General features: G+C 44.8%; 1 protein-coding gene across 3 annotated transcripts; it reads left to right on the forward strand.

Moving 5' to 3' along the window:
* Positions 1 to 1,980: 1,980 nt before the first annotated feature.
* Positions 1,981 to 16,474, forward strand: LOC311134362 (solute carrier family 25 member 34-like). Of its 3 annotated transcripts, XM_084168016.1 has the most exons (7): positions 1,994 to 2,039; positions 2,566 to 2,624; positions 2,795 to 3,665; positions 7,509 to 7,574; positions 8,713 to 8,865; positions 14,992 to 15,126; positions 15,262 to 16,474. In XM_084168016.1, the coding sequence occupies exons 3-7, from the start codon at positions 3,141 to 3,143 to the stop codon at positions 15,487 to 15,489; spliced, it is 1,107 nt and encodes a 368-aa protein (XP_084024142.1). In that variant the 5' UTR covers positions 1,994 to 2,039; positions 2,566 to 2,624; positions 2,795 to 3,140; the 3' UTR covers positions 15,490 to 16,474. The 3 variants fall into 3 exon arrangements, with proteins under 3 accessions (XP_084024140.1, XP_084024141.1, XP_084024142.1); XM_084168014.1 differs by having other exon boundaries at positions 1,981 to 2,039; positions 2,566 to 3,665; positions 8,713 to 9,006; XM_084168015.1 differs by having other exon boundaries at positions 1,982 to 2,039; positions 2,566 to 3,665.
* Positions 16,475 to 16,716: the final 242 nt, after the last annotated feature.

Genomic DNA, 16,716 nt, shown 5'->3' on the forward strand with positions numbered 1-16,716 from the left:
CTGGGGGACGTGGCACCCGTCTTACAAAATAACGGTTATAAATAAAAGTAAAATGACAGACGAATGACAGGAACGACTCCTGGGTCAATTTCCTGATATTCAGGCCAAAAACAAAGGATGGGATGTTCTGATGGTACACTATTGGTACTGCACTAGCTAAAGTCTAGGCCTCTAGTCGCCCCAGTGGTTATAGCCATAATCAAATGAATGTGAATGGGAAACACAAAAAACGAACACATTGGCATTAAAAGAGCCCTTGGCAAGAATGTAGACATTTTTAAACAAAAGCTATGTTCTTAAAGAGACAGTTTGATTACAATACAATAACTACTAAATCATCCATTGCAGCATTTCCCAATTGTCAAGGTCAGTCCCACATGAAAAAAATACTACAGTTTACTATAGAATACTACAGTACTTACTATATAATTCTGTAGTATACTGTAGAATACTACACTACACACTGTAGTATCGCTCGATCATGTGTAGCACTTACTATAGAATGTTTTAGTATACTATAGTAAATAGTACAGTATTATCCGAATAAAAAAATAGTAAATACTACAGTAATGTCCGCAAAAACATTTTTTAACTATAGTAAATACTGCCGTATTTAATTACCATATACCCTGCCCATTCCCTCCCCCATATCCCAATTTGTGCCACCCATAAGTGAGAAACATACATGCCATGTATAGATCATGTGTTCTATATAGGTTATAGAAAAGAGCAGACGCGCTGAACTATCCGTTCAGACCCCAGTCCTATCCACCTACAGAAGACTTGCTCTTTTAGTATTTCTCCAGTAGGTTTCCTCAAGGAGAAAGCCTCCACTTTATATCAATGATAATAAAACAAAAACACTAGTAAATACTACAGTAATGTCTGCAAACACACTACAGTAAATACTACAGTATATTACAGTCTGCAAAAACACTACAGTAAATACTACAGTAAATACTACAGTATACTACAATCTGCAAAAACACTACATTAATTACTATAGAATATACTACAGTTTTATTTTACTGCAGTATGTATACTATAGTTTAGTTTGGAAAACACTACAATGAATACTACAGTAAAGTCTGTAAAACACTAGTCAATACTATAGTATTTATACCATAGTATACTGTAGTATTTTTTCATGTGGGGTGTTGTGATTTGTTCATGAAGAATACATTCTTTTATCTGTTTTTACCTAATAAAAAGCATGAGCTGGCGCAAACCCCAAAAAATTGGAGTTGCTGACTAATGGTGAGTAAACTATATACAAGCTCCCAGTAATTTATTGTGTAAACCAGTTTTTTACCTACCATAATTCCTTACCACTATGAATATAATATAATACCAGCCTGACTTTAAATAGGGACCGAGTGTAGTAGCCTATAAATGTGTCACTTCCTTTGCTGTGGTTCGCAGATTAACCTGTTTTTCCTTAGCACAGGATTAGTCTTTCTATTTGACAAATATCTAAACCACAGTATCAGCAACACAGCAGTGGTCTATCTAAACCACAGTATCAGCAACACAGCAGTGGTCTATCTAAACCACAGTATCAGCAACACAGCAGTGGTCTATCTAAACCACAGTATCAGCAACACAGCAGTGGTCTATCTAAACCACAGTATCAGCAACACAGCAGTGGTCTATCTAAACCACAGTATCAGCAACACAGCAGTGGTCTATCTAAACCACAGTATCAGCAACACAGCAGTGGTCGATATGCTTGCCCCCTTACCCCCTTTTGCCAGTGACACTCTTCCACTCCACCCCCTCTCTCATAACTATAACCTTTTACCCAGAGAGAATCCATAGGACCAAGGCAGGGGACAGAGCAGAGCATTTGATTGGAACAGAGCATTGGAACAAAGCAGGGGATGTGGTGAGGTGTTGGACAGGGTTGTCTTGATTGGCTCTGGCCTAAGGCAGTAGGAGGAGACTTTCACAATGGATGGGACTTCTGGGAACACATGTTTATAAAAGTTGTCTGGCTGTGCAGGGAGGGGAAGCACAGAGAGGAAAAGAACACAACAAGAGTAAGTTTTGCTTCATTTGCTATCAGACATTTAGACGTTTGTAGATATGTGCAGATTATGCACTGTCACTCTGGGGATCAGACCAGTGCTTGATTTGTACCTTGTGGGCCCTGCTTATGTCTGTAATTGTAGAAGTTTATGTGTATTTGTCTTTGTACAACAAGCTGTAAAGTGACCAAACTGCAGAGGTGGAAAATATGATTGTTATGTGACAGTTTTGTTGAGAAGAAATGTAGTGTCCAAAAAATATATAAAAAAATGTATTTGATGAAAAATTATTTTTGGCCTTACTGCTATAAGCCCATACAAATGCATTGAATAACAGATTCACTACATGGAACAACAGATAGTCCCCCCCAAAAAAATCAAAAGGAAGTTTGTTCTGAAGTGTCTGCCTTATATCTGAGCGATATAAGAAAGACCAGGAAACATTATTATTTTAATTTTTTACATGTATTTAACCACTTATTTTTGGCACTAAACATTCTCCTTGTGTACTTCCATTCATCTTTTCAACTGGTACCAGGGGACATTCAGACGAGTCTTGTGAGGCCTGTGGGCGTCCTAGAGGAAAACAACCGACATGTACGTGTTTGTGAGAGTCTCACCTTTACACAGAGGGGTGGCAGGCTCTACTGTCTCTCAGGTTGGGCCAGATCTCTTGGCTGGACTTTCTCAATGATAATTGCACATGTAGACATGTTAGCTCAGTGAACAAACACAACCCTTTAACCCAATTCATCAATGTTTTCAAGGACATTGACCTCAACATGTTGCTATACTTATGGACAGACTGGCATGAGGCATCTAAGAACAACATCCCAGAAACAATGAGCACCAATGTCAGGGGAGCACAGTGACAGGAGCACAGGTCACGTGACGTCAAATCAGGCTTATCAGGCAGTAATCACTGACTTCTTATCATACCAGTCTCCGTCAGCCGTACAGTTCTGACCTCAATGTTTCCACGCTTTCATGATCACATGCACCATACCCAGTAGCACACTTCATACCCTCTCACCCATCTGGGAGGCCTGACATAGCCTGGGCAGTGGAAAGACTCATCACCCAGGACACCATTGGACACCCCGCCCTTCAGAGATGACCGGTACCCAGCTCCTAAACTACCCTACCACAGACTCTCCCTTCAGCTCTCCCAGCTCCCACTCTATTCAGCTCCATTCAGCTGCCATGACATCCCCAGTCCCCCCTCTTTCCCGGGCCGCCTCGGTCCCATCGCCGCAGCTCCCTCCGGCCCTGTGGCCCCCGCTGGACTTTGCCTTGGGTGCGCTGTCGTGCTGCGGGGCCTGTGTGTTCACTAACCCCCTGGAGGTGGTGAAGACGCGACTGCAGCTGCAGGGAGAGCTGCGGGCGCGGGGGACCTACCAGCGGCACTACCGCGGGGTGGTCCAGGCCCTATGGGTGGTGGGTAGGACAGACGGGCTCCGCGGGCTGCAGAAGGGGCTCTCGGCTGGGCTGATGTACCAGGGTTTGATGAACGGTGTGAGGCTGGGCTTCTACTCCTACTGTGATGCTGTGGGGGTCACTGCAGCCCCTGGAGGGAGTCTGATGTCAGGAGCCATGGCCGGGGCTCTGGGGGCCTTCATCGCCTCTCCTGCCTATCTGGTGAGTAGCATGTTTGTTTTGTTGTTTCTCTCGTAGTCAATAGCTTTTTGTACATTTTTGTACGATTTTGTACGTTTGCCCACTGACAAAGACGTGATCAGTCTATAATTTTAATGGTAGGTTTATTTGAACAGTGAGAGACAGAATAACAACAAACAAATCCAGAAAAACGCATGTCAAAAATGTTATAAATTGATTTGCATTTTAATGAGGGAAATAAGTATTTGACCCCTCTTCAAAACATGACTTAGTACTTGGTGGCAAAACCCTTGTTGGCAATCACAGAGGTCAGACGTTTCTTGTAGTTGGCCACCAGGTTTGCACACATCTCAGGAGGGATTTTGTCCTACTCCTCTTTGCAGATCTTCTCCAAGTCATTAAGGTTTCGAGCCTGACATTTGGCAACTCAAACCTTCAGCTCCCTCCACAGATTTTCTATGGGATTAAGGTCTGGAGACTGGCTAGGCCACTCCAGGACCTTAATGTGCTTCTTCTTGAGCCACTCCTTTGTTGGCTTGGCCGTGTGTTTTGGGTCATTGTCATGCTGGAATATCCTTCCACAACCCATTTTCATAGCCCTGGCTGAGGGAAGGAGGTTCTCACCCAAGATTTGACGGTACATGGCGCCGTCCATCATCCCTCTGATGCAGTGAAGTTGTCCTGTCCCCTTAGCAGAAAAACACCCCCAAAGCATAATGTTTCCACCTCCATGTTTGATGGTGGGGATGGTGTTCTTGGGGTCATAGGCAGCATTCCTCCTCCTCCAAACACGGCGAGTTGAGTTGATGCCAAAGAGCTCGATTTTGGTCTCATCTGACCACAACACTTTCACCCAGTTCTCCTCTGAATCATTCAGATGTTCATTGGCAAACTTCAGACGGGCCTGTATATGTGCTTTCTTGAGCAGGGGTACCTTGCGTGTGCTGCAGGATTTCAGTCCTTCACGGCGTAGTGTGTTACCAATTGTTTTCTTGGTGACTATGGTCCCAGCTGCCTTGAGATCATTGAAAAGATCCTTCCGTGAAGTTCTGGGCTGATTCCTCAGCGTTCTCATGATCATTGCAACTCCACAAGGTGAGATCTTGCATGGAGCCCCAGGCCGAGGGAGTTTGACAGTTCTTTTGTGTTTCTTCCATTTGCGAATAATCGCACCAACTGTTGTCACCTTCTCACCAAGCTGCTTGGCGATGGTCTTGTAGCCCATTCCAGCCTTGTGTAGGTCTACAATCTTGTCCCTGACATCCTTGGAGAGCTCTTTGGTCTTGGCCATGGTGGAGAGTTTGGAATCTGATTGATTGATTGCTTCTGTGGACAGGTGTCTTTAATACAGGTAACAAACTGAGATTAGGAGCACTCCCTTTAAGAGTGTGCTCCTAATCTCAGCTCGTTACCTGTATAAAAGACACCTGGGAGCCAGAAATCTTTCTGATTGAGAGGGGGTCAAATACTTATTTCCCTTATTAAAATGCAAATCAATTTATAACATTTCTGACATGCGTTTTTCTGGATTTTTTTGTTATTCTGTCTCTCACTGTTCAAATAAACCTACCATTAAAATCATAGACTGATCATTTCTTTGTCAGTGGGCAAACGTACAAAATCAGCAGGGGATCAAATACTTTTTTCCCTCACTGTATGTAAGGCACTTGGGGTTATAATGTACATACATAACATATATAGCATCTACAGTATTTACAGTGTGACGTCCCGCCCGCTCTGTCTGCTGGGATCTCCTGTTTGGTAGTCTGCTTGTTGCTGGAGGCCAGTGGGCAGAGCTGGGAGGATTGTCAACTGATATGGCGCACCTGGGCAGGTTTGGCCTGCAGGCTATAAAGGTGGCCACGTCAGCCAACTGGCATGCTGGCCACCTTCAGGCCTCTCTTCCCTGACTGGCATGCTGGCCACCTTCAGGCCTCTCTTCCCTGACTGGCATGCTGGCCACCTTCAGGCCTCTCTTCCCTGACTGGCATGCTGGCCACCTTCAGGCCTCTCTTCCCTGACTGGCATGCTGGCCACCTTCAGGCCTCTCTTCCCTGACTGGCATGCTGGCCACCTTCAGGCCTCTCTTCCCTGACTGGCATGCTGGCTTCCACCACCTTTTGTTTTTTTGGTCTGTTTTCACCATACAGCACTCTCTCCACTCATCCACATGCTGCATACACTACTGATTATACAGACATCCACAGTTTATGTTACATTTTTGTATTTAGTTTAATACATTTATTCCTTTTTACATTTAAGTCATACGTGGTCTCCCTTTGTTGTTATGAACTATGAGCCAGATCGTAACAACAATGTTTACCCTACAGCAGGGTTCTCCAACTGGTGGCCCACAGGTCATTTTATTTGGCCCCTAAGTTTTCTGAGCAAAAACTTTAACTTATTTTTATTTTTCATAAAGTACTGTAAAAACACCAGCAAATCAGCTCCAAGTGATTTTAATTTTGGAAATCTCTTCCAAAGTTTTCCCACACAATAGAGAGATATACTGTACGTTATCGTATACAAACGTAAGCAAGGTTTGAATTGCTTATGTTTTAGTCAAATGTTATATCTGTTTGGGCTTCTTGCGGTCAATTTGCAGTCTACAAATAATTTGTAATTATGTTACGGCCCCCTGACCATCCGTTCAAGAACAAATCGTCCCGTGGCTGAATCTAGTTGATGATCCCTGCCCTACAGTATGTGCCCCAATTTCACAACAAAGGCTTTTTGGAGTATGGAGTATAATCATAAGTGTCATAAATATTGCACCAGCCATGTTCCCTGTTACGAGAACCTGGGGCATTTGTGCAAGTACTATAAATACAAATCTATCAAGTCAGCCGGTTCAGCGTGTTACGTATCATGTTATGTTCAGGGATGTGATTGTTACTGTGCGAAGGGCAGTGGCTTCTACAGTGGCTGTGTATTTCCCCATGCGTTCAGGCAGTTGCCCCTCACTTGTATAATTTCCCTAGAGGTGTGTGTAACCCAAGCTGGCCCTCATATAGAAGCAGGAAAACTATCAAACAAACTGGGTCAAGCCTGTAAGTAGGACTAGAAGTATTCTTAGTAGTGTTGCATTTCAGAGGGGGAGAAAGATCCAAACTATTCAAGTAAAACCAGTTGTACTTGTTTCAACTGTGACATGTACACGTTATTTTGTCTCCTGCGATTCCAAAATGCTAAATTATCAATCAATCACTAATAATGCTGGTAGTGCTGTTGTAGCTACCATTTGCAATGCATGTGTTCATCCATGTCATAAAGCACTGGAATCATCTTGGCTATATAATTTGTAAGTCGCTCTGGACAAGAGCGTCTGCTAAATGACGTAAATGTAATGTAAATGTAAATATACTCCTGCAACTGTTGCTGTTGTCTAGGCTGCATCTGTTGCTCAATACATCAATGTAGCCATGTAATCTCTCCAGCATCCTGAAAACACTATACATATAGATATGTTTCTGAGTATCTGGGTCACTAAATATACCTGGCATGTACCCACTTCCAAGCACTACCCAAAATACTTCCCAGCACTCCCTCCTGTACTTTTTGGCAATATATGAAGGTAAGCGAGACAGAACGATAGAAAGAGATTTCTGATTACACCTGGTATGTGACAAAGTGCAGGGAGGGCTCGGCCTCCGGAGTATGTGTGTGTGAGTGTGTGTGCATGTATACTGTGGGAGCCAAACTCAGGTTTCAAGACTCAGTCAGTGTGCAGTGTCATCTCAATAACCTGAGTAATGCTTCTGTAATTATAGGGTGATGTACTGCAGAGGCTCTCTTTGCAATGCTGTGTATGTCAAATGGGTATACACTACATTGAAGCATCTTAGTCTTATTTTGCCTCCACAGGTGAAGACACATCTGCAGGCCCAGACAGTTGAGGCCATCGCAGTGGGTCACCAGCACAACCATCAGGTGAGGGGTGTGTGCATCTGTGTGTGTGCATGTGTATGTGTGTGTGGATGCAGGACATCTGTTCCCTGTGTTCAAGATCTGCCAATACGTTTTTAATGATTTCTCTGATATTTCAACAATCCTGTCGTTCAGGCTCAACATCCAGCTTTCATGTTGCTGTTCAGGTTTTGATGCTGTTTCACTGTCATTTTTTCCAATCCCACTCTATCATTTCGGCTCACACAGAATAGCTGACCATATCGAGTGTGGTCAGGAGTGTTGTGTTAGTGTAAACGTGCTTATAAAAGAGTGAATACACGGCCCCAAATGTGTTTTAGAGCTCCTTGCCAACCCCAGAGACACATTTCACAACCACCAGCCAATCAGCGACAGACAAACAGAGGTGCGGAGGGGTGTCAACAAGAGAATAACACACAACCTTTGTGACTGATACTCTACTCACAATGATAAAGACAAGCACTGAGATGTAATCTTGGTACTCCTCTCACACACTTACAATGAATCAGCGTTTCCCAAACTCGGTCCTCGGGACCCCAAGAGGTGCAAGTTTTGGTTTTTGACCTAGCACTACACAGCTGATTCAAATGACCAAAGCTTGATGACAGTTGATTATTTGAATCAGCTCTGTAGTGTTAGGGCAAAAACCAAAACGTGCACCCCTTGGGGTCCCGAGGACCGAGTTTGGGAAACCCTGCAGTAAAGCTCAAGGCAATGTATAGATCTAAGTTATGCAGGTTTTCTACAGTGAAGTCAACTGGCACAATATCCCTTTGTGTGTGCCATAGGCTGAAGCAATCCAATACCCTGACACACTGCCATTTGTCCACAAGTGATGTAAGTGCAGAGTTCATAATTTAATAGTAGAAAAATGTCCATACTTCAGAGAGGGATTTCCATAAGAAAACACTTTCACATTCAACAGCAAGAAGCACTAGGCTATGTATGGTAGCCTACACTTGTGGCTCAATACTTCCAACTTTTCTCCCTCATAAAATGTATCCATCTTCTTCTGAATTTGCTTTACAAGCCAGTTGCCTCTACCTGCAGTTTGCTAGCGCATACCTCGTAGTAAAAAGAAGTAAAGCCCTTTAACTGATGGATGACCCCTTTTCCCTCTGTCTTTCTTTACCTCCCTAAGGGGTTGTCGAGTGCCTTTGCCAATATCTACCGGCGGGAGGGCGTGGTGGGTCTGTGGAGGGGTGTGAACGGTGCTGTGCCTCGAGTCATGGTGGGATCAGCCGCCCAATTGGCCACCTTCAGCTCCGCCAAGGAATGGGTGGCACGCCTGCAGGTAACCATAGAAACTATGTGGCGGGAGGGCGTGGTGGGTCTGTGGAGGGGTGTGAACGGTGCTGTGCCTCGAGTCATGGTGGGATCAGCCGCCCAATTGGCCACCTTCAGCTCCGCCAAGGAATGGGTGGCACGCCTGCAGGTAACCATAGAAACTATGTATCGCACTCACAGACTGTGTTGCTTATTGCGTTACAAGCCAGGTGTCACACGTGCAGATGACAATTATAGTACAGTACCAGCAGATAAGGATGGTGTGTATAGAAAAAGGCTGTCTGTTATTGTCATGCGAAATACTGCTGGTCTCACAGTAACTGACCGTCAATTAACATAAACACGTTTAGCATCTCTGTCACGATCGTCATGGAGAGACCAAGGCGCAGCGTTGCGGGTGAACATATTATATTTATTAAATGATCACACGATCAAAACAACAAACGAAAAACGTGACGTCTATGGTTAAACACACACCAACACGAACAAGAAACCACAAACACAACGTGAAAGACAGACAGTTAAATATGGCTCCCAATCAGAGACACCCAGCTGACACTCGTTGCCTCTGATTGGGAGTCACTCAGACCAACATAGAAAATCAAACATAGAATTACACACCCTGGCTCAACATAACATTGTCCCCAGAGCCAGGGCGTGACAGTACCCCCCCCCTAAAGGCGCGGACTCCGACCGCGCCAACTAAATCCCACAGGGGAGGGACCGGGTGGGCACTCCGCCTAGGCGGCGGATCCGGCTCCGGACATGACCCAGGCACGGGTTGTGCTGGACTGACGACGCGCACCCCTGGCTTGGTGCGTGGAGGAGGAACGGGCCTTACCAGGCTGACGACGCACACCGTAGGCTTGGTGCGTGGAGCAGGGACAGGCCGGACTGGGCTGACGAAGCACACCACTGACTTGGTGCGGGGAGCAGGAACGGGCCGAGCCGGGCTGACGAAGCGCACCACTGCCTTGGCGTGGGGAGCAGGAATGGACCGGACCGGGCTGACGAAGCGCACCCCTGACTTGGTGCGGGGAGCAGGAATGGGCCGGACCGGGCTGACGACGCGCACCACTGACTTGGTGCGGGGAGTAGGAATGGGCCGGACCGGGCTGACAACGCGCACCACTGACTTGGTGCGGGGAGCAGGAACGGGCCAGACCGGGCTGACGACGCGCACCACTGACTTGGGGCAGGGAGCAGGAACGAGCCGCGCCGGGCTGACGAAACGCACCACTGACTTGGTGGGAGTGGCAGGAACAGGCCGGACCGTACTGGGAACACACACCACTGGCCCTACTTGAGGATCAGGAACAGGCCGGACCGGACTGGCAACACACGCCAGTACCTCTCGCCGTGCCTCTACAACCTCCTTCCCCCTGGTGACCAGTGACTCCCGTAACCTGGCGGCCTCCTCTGCCAACCCGCTGGACCGCTCTATCGCGGCCTCCTGCTGCCCCGACGTCGTGAGCCCCCCCCTAAAAATTTTCTGGGGGTCTCTCCTCCCCGTGGGCCAGGCCTCCATCGTTCTCGCCCAACTCTCGCTCCTCTGTCTCCAACTCTCGCCATTCAGCTCCTCAATGGGCTTGACCCAGTCGAAGCTCCTCCTCAACTGGTCCCAAGTCCACCCTCTCTGCTCCTCATTAGGCTTGACCCAGTCGAGGCTGCCACAGAGATCTGCCAGTGATGGCTCCTGGACACGCTGCTTGGTCTGGTTTAGGTGGTTTCTTCTGTCACGATCGTCATGGAGAGACCAAGGCGCAGCGTTGCGGGTGAACATATTATATTTATTAAATGATCACACGATCAAAACAACAAACGAAAAACGTGACGTCTATGGTTAAACCAACACGAACAAGAAACCACAAACACAACGTGAAAGACAGACTGTTAAATATGGCTCCCAATCAGAGACACCCAGCTGACACTCGTTGCCTCTGATTGGGAGTCACTCAGACCAACATAGAAAATCAAACATAGAATTACACACCCTGGCTCAACATAACATTGTCCCCAGAGCCAGGGCGTGACAATCTCCTGGCCTCCACGCACACAAGCTGCAAACAAGCAGCTGATGCGCGCCTTTGGAACATCTACATTGAAAAAAGTAGGCCTATAATAAATCAATTTAATATACACCATCACAATAAATCCATTATTTATTTTAGGCAGGTCTAAAGAAACATTATGATATGAAGAAAATGTATTTCCGAAAAACAGAATATAAGTTGGCCTACTGTATGTTATCTGGCTATGCTCCATGCCATAGGCTGTAGGCTTGTTCATTTAGCAGACAATGTAGGTTTATAAGCCCCGTGCCATTATTTGATATGATATGATTTTATAGTAAGAAGAATGTAATTGAACTTAGCTGAATAAAATAGAAAGGATATTTTTTCCCATTCCGAAGCGAGTGGGTATGAAGTGGCTATGTTAAGCGTAAAAGTGATCATTTGAAACAGGTCCTATACGCTAGATTTAGAGTTATTTGGCAACTTTAGTTTTGAATGATACAAACCTTAGAATGTCTTAGATATAAAAACATATATAGGCTGCATGATGCGACTATAGGCTATTGATGATTTGAGAAAGCCGCAAAAAAAGATTGCACCCTGTTCCTTGCCTCACGCTGCACAGCTGTTCTCTCATCAAGCGATCATATTTTCAATTTAATTTTGTCTTTACTAATATGTAAAATTAGTTTCGATTTAGAATGGCCCATTATTAAATGGTCAGGAACATGGGCAGTGGAAAAAAGACATGTCATCTGTATGCACTGGGATAGCGAATGGAGGCCGCGCGCTTTTCCGCCGGGCCGTTTTTCAGTGATGCCTGGTAGGCTACTTCGGTTTTATAGTGGAGGTGTGCTTAATATGAGCAGCTGAGAAATAAATATAAGAACACTTATTTCACTCCACTCATCAACCACTGTTTGAGGAGCATGCTCTCGCTGCGTGACAGGTGATATTCAGCCCAAACTCTGTATGCCATGGAATCACCAACCCTGTTCCTGCAGCTACCAAGTGCTTAATTTGGGAAACCAAGTGAAATCTATTCCGGAACGTTGATAGTAGGCGAACATGTTTTCACACCGAAACATATTTCACTAAACTGGAATAATGGAGAAAGACTAGCGGATGGAAACGCATGGTGGTGAAATATTCTCTATAGCTAAAGGTAATGTGCCACCCAATTAATTATGAAAATATAAAAAATGCCCTAATTACTAGGCTATTCAAAATCAAATAGAAATGGATTATAATTATAGGCTACCTGTAAGCCGCCCTGCACAATCAATGAACCAACAGCTCGCATCCGTTACAAGACCATGGTGCTTGCCTATGGAGCAGTGAGGGGAACGGCACCTCTGTACCTTCGGGCTCTGATCAGTCCCTACACCCAAACGAGGGCATTGCGTTCATCCACCTCTGGCCTGCTGGCTCCCCTTCCTCTGCGGAAGCATAGTTCCCGCTCAGCCCAGTCAAAACTGTTCGCTGCTCTGGCACCCCAATGGTGGAACAAGCTCCCTCACGACGCCAGGACAGCGGAGTCACTCACCACCTTCCGGAGACATTTGAAACCCCACCTCTTTAAGGAATACCTGGGATAGGATAAAGTAATCCTTCTACCCCCCCCCCCCCCCCCCCCCCCCAAAAAAAATAATAATTGTAAAGTGGTTATCCCACTGGCTATAGGGTAATTTGTGAGTCGCTCTGGATAAGAGCGTCTGCTAAATGACGTAAATGTGCCCTTGAGCAAGGCACTTAACCCTAATTGCTCCTGTAAGTCGCTCTGGATAAGAGCGTCTGCTAAATGACTAAAATGTAAAATGTAAATGTAATCGCCTAGGGCTATATGTTCTCTCTCAGACACATGGATATACATGTTTGAGTGTAGCATAAGGTAACCAGTCCATCCAGTATGGATAATAATACAGTCCACACTCAAAGGTGATTACTCGAATTTGTTTAATTTTGGAGTACAGTGCATTCGGAAAGTATTCAGACCCCTTCACTTTTGCCACATTTTGTCACTTACAGCCTTATTCTAAAATTGATTAAATAAATAAAAATCCTCATCAATCTGCACATAATACCCCATAGTGACAAAGCAAAAAAGGTTTTTAGAAATGTTTGCAAATGTATACAAAATTAAAAACAGAAATACCTTATTTACATAAGTATTCATACCCTTTGCTATGAGACTCGAAATTTAGCTCAGGTGCATCCTGTTTCCATTGATCATCCTTGAGATGTATGTACAGTGTGATTGGAGTCCACGTGTGGTAAATTAAATTGATTGGACTTGATTTGGAAAGGCACACACCTGCCTATATAAGGTCCCACAATTGACAGTGCATGTCAGAGCAAAAACCAACCCATGAGGTCGAAGGAATTGTCCATAGAGCTCAGAGACAGGATTGTGTCGAGGCACAGATCTGGGGAAGGGTACCAAAACATTTCTGCAGCATTGAAGATCCCCAAGAACACAGTGGCCTCCATCATTCTTAAATGGAAGAAGTTTGGAACCACCAAGACTCTCCCTAGAGCTGGCTGCCTGCCAAACTGAGCAATCGGGGGAGAAGGGCCTTGGTCAGGGAGGTGACCAAGAACCCAATGGTCACTCTGACAGAGCTCCAGTGTTCCTCTGTGGAGATGGGAGAATCTTCCAGAAGGACAACCATCTCTGCAGCACTCCACTAATCAGGCCTTTATGGTAGAGTGGCCAGACGGAAGCTACTCCTCAGTAAAAGGCACATGACAGCCCGCTCGGAGTTTGCCAAAAGGCACCTAAAGGACTCTCAGACCATGAGAAACAAGATTCTCTGGTCTGATGAAACCAAGAATGAATTATTTGGCCTGAATGCCAAGCGTCACGTCTGGAGGAAACCTGGCACCATCCCTACGGTAAAGCATGGTGGTGGTAGCATCATGCTGTGGGGATGTTTTTCAGCGGCAGGGACTGAGAGACTAGTCAGAATCGAGAGAAAGATGAACGGCGCAAAGTACAGAGATCCTTGATGAAAACCTGCTCCGGAGCGCTCAGGACCTCAGACTGGGGCGAAGGTTCACCTTCCAACAGGAAGGCACAGCCAAGACAACGCAGGAGTGGCTTCAGGACAAATCTCTGAATGTCCTTGAGTGGCCCAGCCAGAGCCCGGACTTGAACCCGATCGAACATCTCTGGAGAGACCTGAAAATTGCCGTGCAGCGACGCTCCCCATCCAACCTGACAGAGCTTGATAGGATCTGCAGAGAAGAATGGGAGAAACTCCCCAAGGTGTGCCAAGCTTGTAGTGTCATACCCAAGAAGACTCAAGGCTGTAATCGCTGCCAAAGGTGCTTCAACAAAGTACTGAGTAAAGGGTCTGAATACTTATGTAAATGTCATATTTATGTTTTTTGCTTTGTCATTATGGGGTATTGTGCGTAGATTGATGAGGGGGAAAAACTATTTAATCAATTTTTGAATGAGGCTGTAACATAACCAAATGTGGAAAAAGTCAAGGGGTCTGAATACTTCTGAATGCACTGTATAGGCTAGACAAATTATGTACCAAAGACATCTTAAATCAGTTGTTTTTTATGCGTAATATGCTGTAGTATATGTATTGTAAAAGGCTCATATGGGTGTTTTGAATGAATCATCACCTTAGAAAGCTCTGTCCATTTCGTTGTGTTAGGCTTTGAAACAACATCCACTACGACCATGTTATACACTGAGTTTCAATCTGCTGTTTAACATTTTTCATCACAGTGAGGTGAGTTTTAAAAGCAGGATACTGTTTTGATGATAAGTGTTTGATATGATTTTCGATTGCATGTGCATTGATGTCAGAGTGTTTAGAGGGACAATAGATCCCTGAATACCAGGCCATTAGTGACCTGATGGTCATTAGCAAGTTGGGTACTACCAAAGCATTTCCAGAGTGCTTAAAAGGAGATTACCGTGACTCAGTCATGACTCATGACTGCTGGTGTGGCGGTAATACAGGGACCAGCTCTAATATAGAACGATTGATCTGACTTGATTGTTTTTTTACAAGGTACATATGATACAAGAAGCCAAAAAGATATGAATAATCTGGCACCTCTACAGTTAGTTGATTTCTCTCTCTGTGTCCTTGTAGTGGTACAGTCCAAACAGCTGGCTGGTTGCCTTGACAGCTGCCTGTATCAGTGGAGTTGTGGTGGCGATCACCATGACGCCGTTTGATGTTATCAGCACCCGCCTCTACAACCAGCCAGTGGATGAGCGTCATAGGGTGAGCCTTTTTTCATTATCTCGTTTTCCTTCCTCTTAGCTGTTCAACTCAAATATATATAAATATCTATACTGTAACTATCTTTAGCTGTTGAACTCACAGTTTTATTCTCTGCCTCTCTTGCCTGTCTGTTAGGGTCGTCTGTACCTGGGCTTCTCAGACTGTCTGGTGAAGGTATGCCGGACCGAGGGTCTGCTGGGGCTGTATAAAGGCATGGGCCCTGTATTCTTCCGCCTGTGCCCTCACACTGTTCTCAGCATGCTCTTCTGGGACCTGATGAGACAACGGGCCTTTCAGGACGTCCAGAACCAGAGCTGTAGAGAAGAGGATATTCAGCCAATCCTGGATGACAATGGAAGTTGAATTAAAAAAGACTTCTTCATTACGTTTCGACCTGTTGCCTTCGTCAGAGCCGGAGCTGAGACATAAGGCCTCATACTGTACATGGACAGAGTTGAGGTGTAATAATTGACAGGTCCATTGGTGGAGAGAAGGAGAGACGATGAGGAGTAGACGCTCTTGATTCCACAGAATATACTTGTGCTCACTCAGTGGTTGACAGGAAGGATACATAATAGCTTGACATATATCACTTGACTTGACTTAAACAACTTGATCCATCTCCGGTTTATTTTATAGACACTTCAAGTTGCTGGACGGTGATGTTGAAGGAGGATATGGAAGATGAGGCTCACTCCATGCCTAAGCCTTAAAGGGGCAATCTGAAGTTTCTATATACATTTTTGGACTTATGAATGATATGTACCCATTGATTCTTAAAGAATATAACTTAGAATTGCCTCATGAGCTTAGTTCAACTGTCCTACCCCATCAGAACCCAAAATATAAGCTTGTTTTACTCCAGTGTTTGTAAACAAATTGTAAATGCAAACAAAAACATGGTTAAAACTATAATTTTGATATCATGGATGGTCAGTCCTTGCATCCATAGCTCTGTCTATGAATTTCACCCCATCCCTCAACTTTTGCCAAAACAGGGGTGGGGAGTCTCTTTAAAAATTGTTTTATTCAACTGCTGATTGCCACTATAAGGTCAAAAGTAAAACTGTGCACAAGAAGGCCCATTATTGATGAAGCAAGACTAAGGTTGGTCGGATCAACAATTCTGTGTAATATGTGCCTTTTAGTCTGGGTTAGTGACCTAGATAATTTTGAGGCAACAGTTTTACTGATATGTTTGTTGTTTCCATGTAATGTGTGAAAATAACAATGCCTTGACTTGTGCATGTCTGAAGATTAGAAAAATGTAAGATAACTTGAACTAACTGAAGTATATGTATAATTGTTATTTTGAATTGCTATTAATAAAGACATTTCTACTTTAAAATTGGAATACACCTCCTTTTTAACATTCACAGATCCCATTGATGGCACAGATGAGTACCCCAGCCTAGTTTCTGAGAATGAATTTCTTCAAGACAATAGCCTAATCAAGCAGATTCTCTTGATGCAATTTCAAGCAATCATCTATATTTAGATACAGTGCTTTTGATAATTGTTGAATAGTTAAGCCTATCTCTGACAGTTATTCATTTGCAACCCCTTTTGATCATGAAACGTGTAGGCCTT

Source organism: Coregonus lavaretus, assembly GCF_964263955.1.
Source record: "Coregonus lavaretus genome assembly, chromosome: 8".
In the NCBI taxonomy this organism is placed as follows: Eukaryota; Metazoa; Chordata; class Actinopteri; order Salmoniformes; family Salmonidae; genus Coregonus; species Coregonus lavaretus.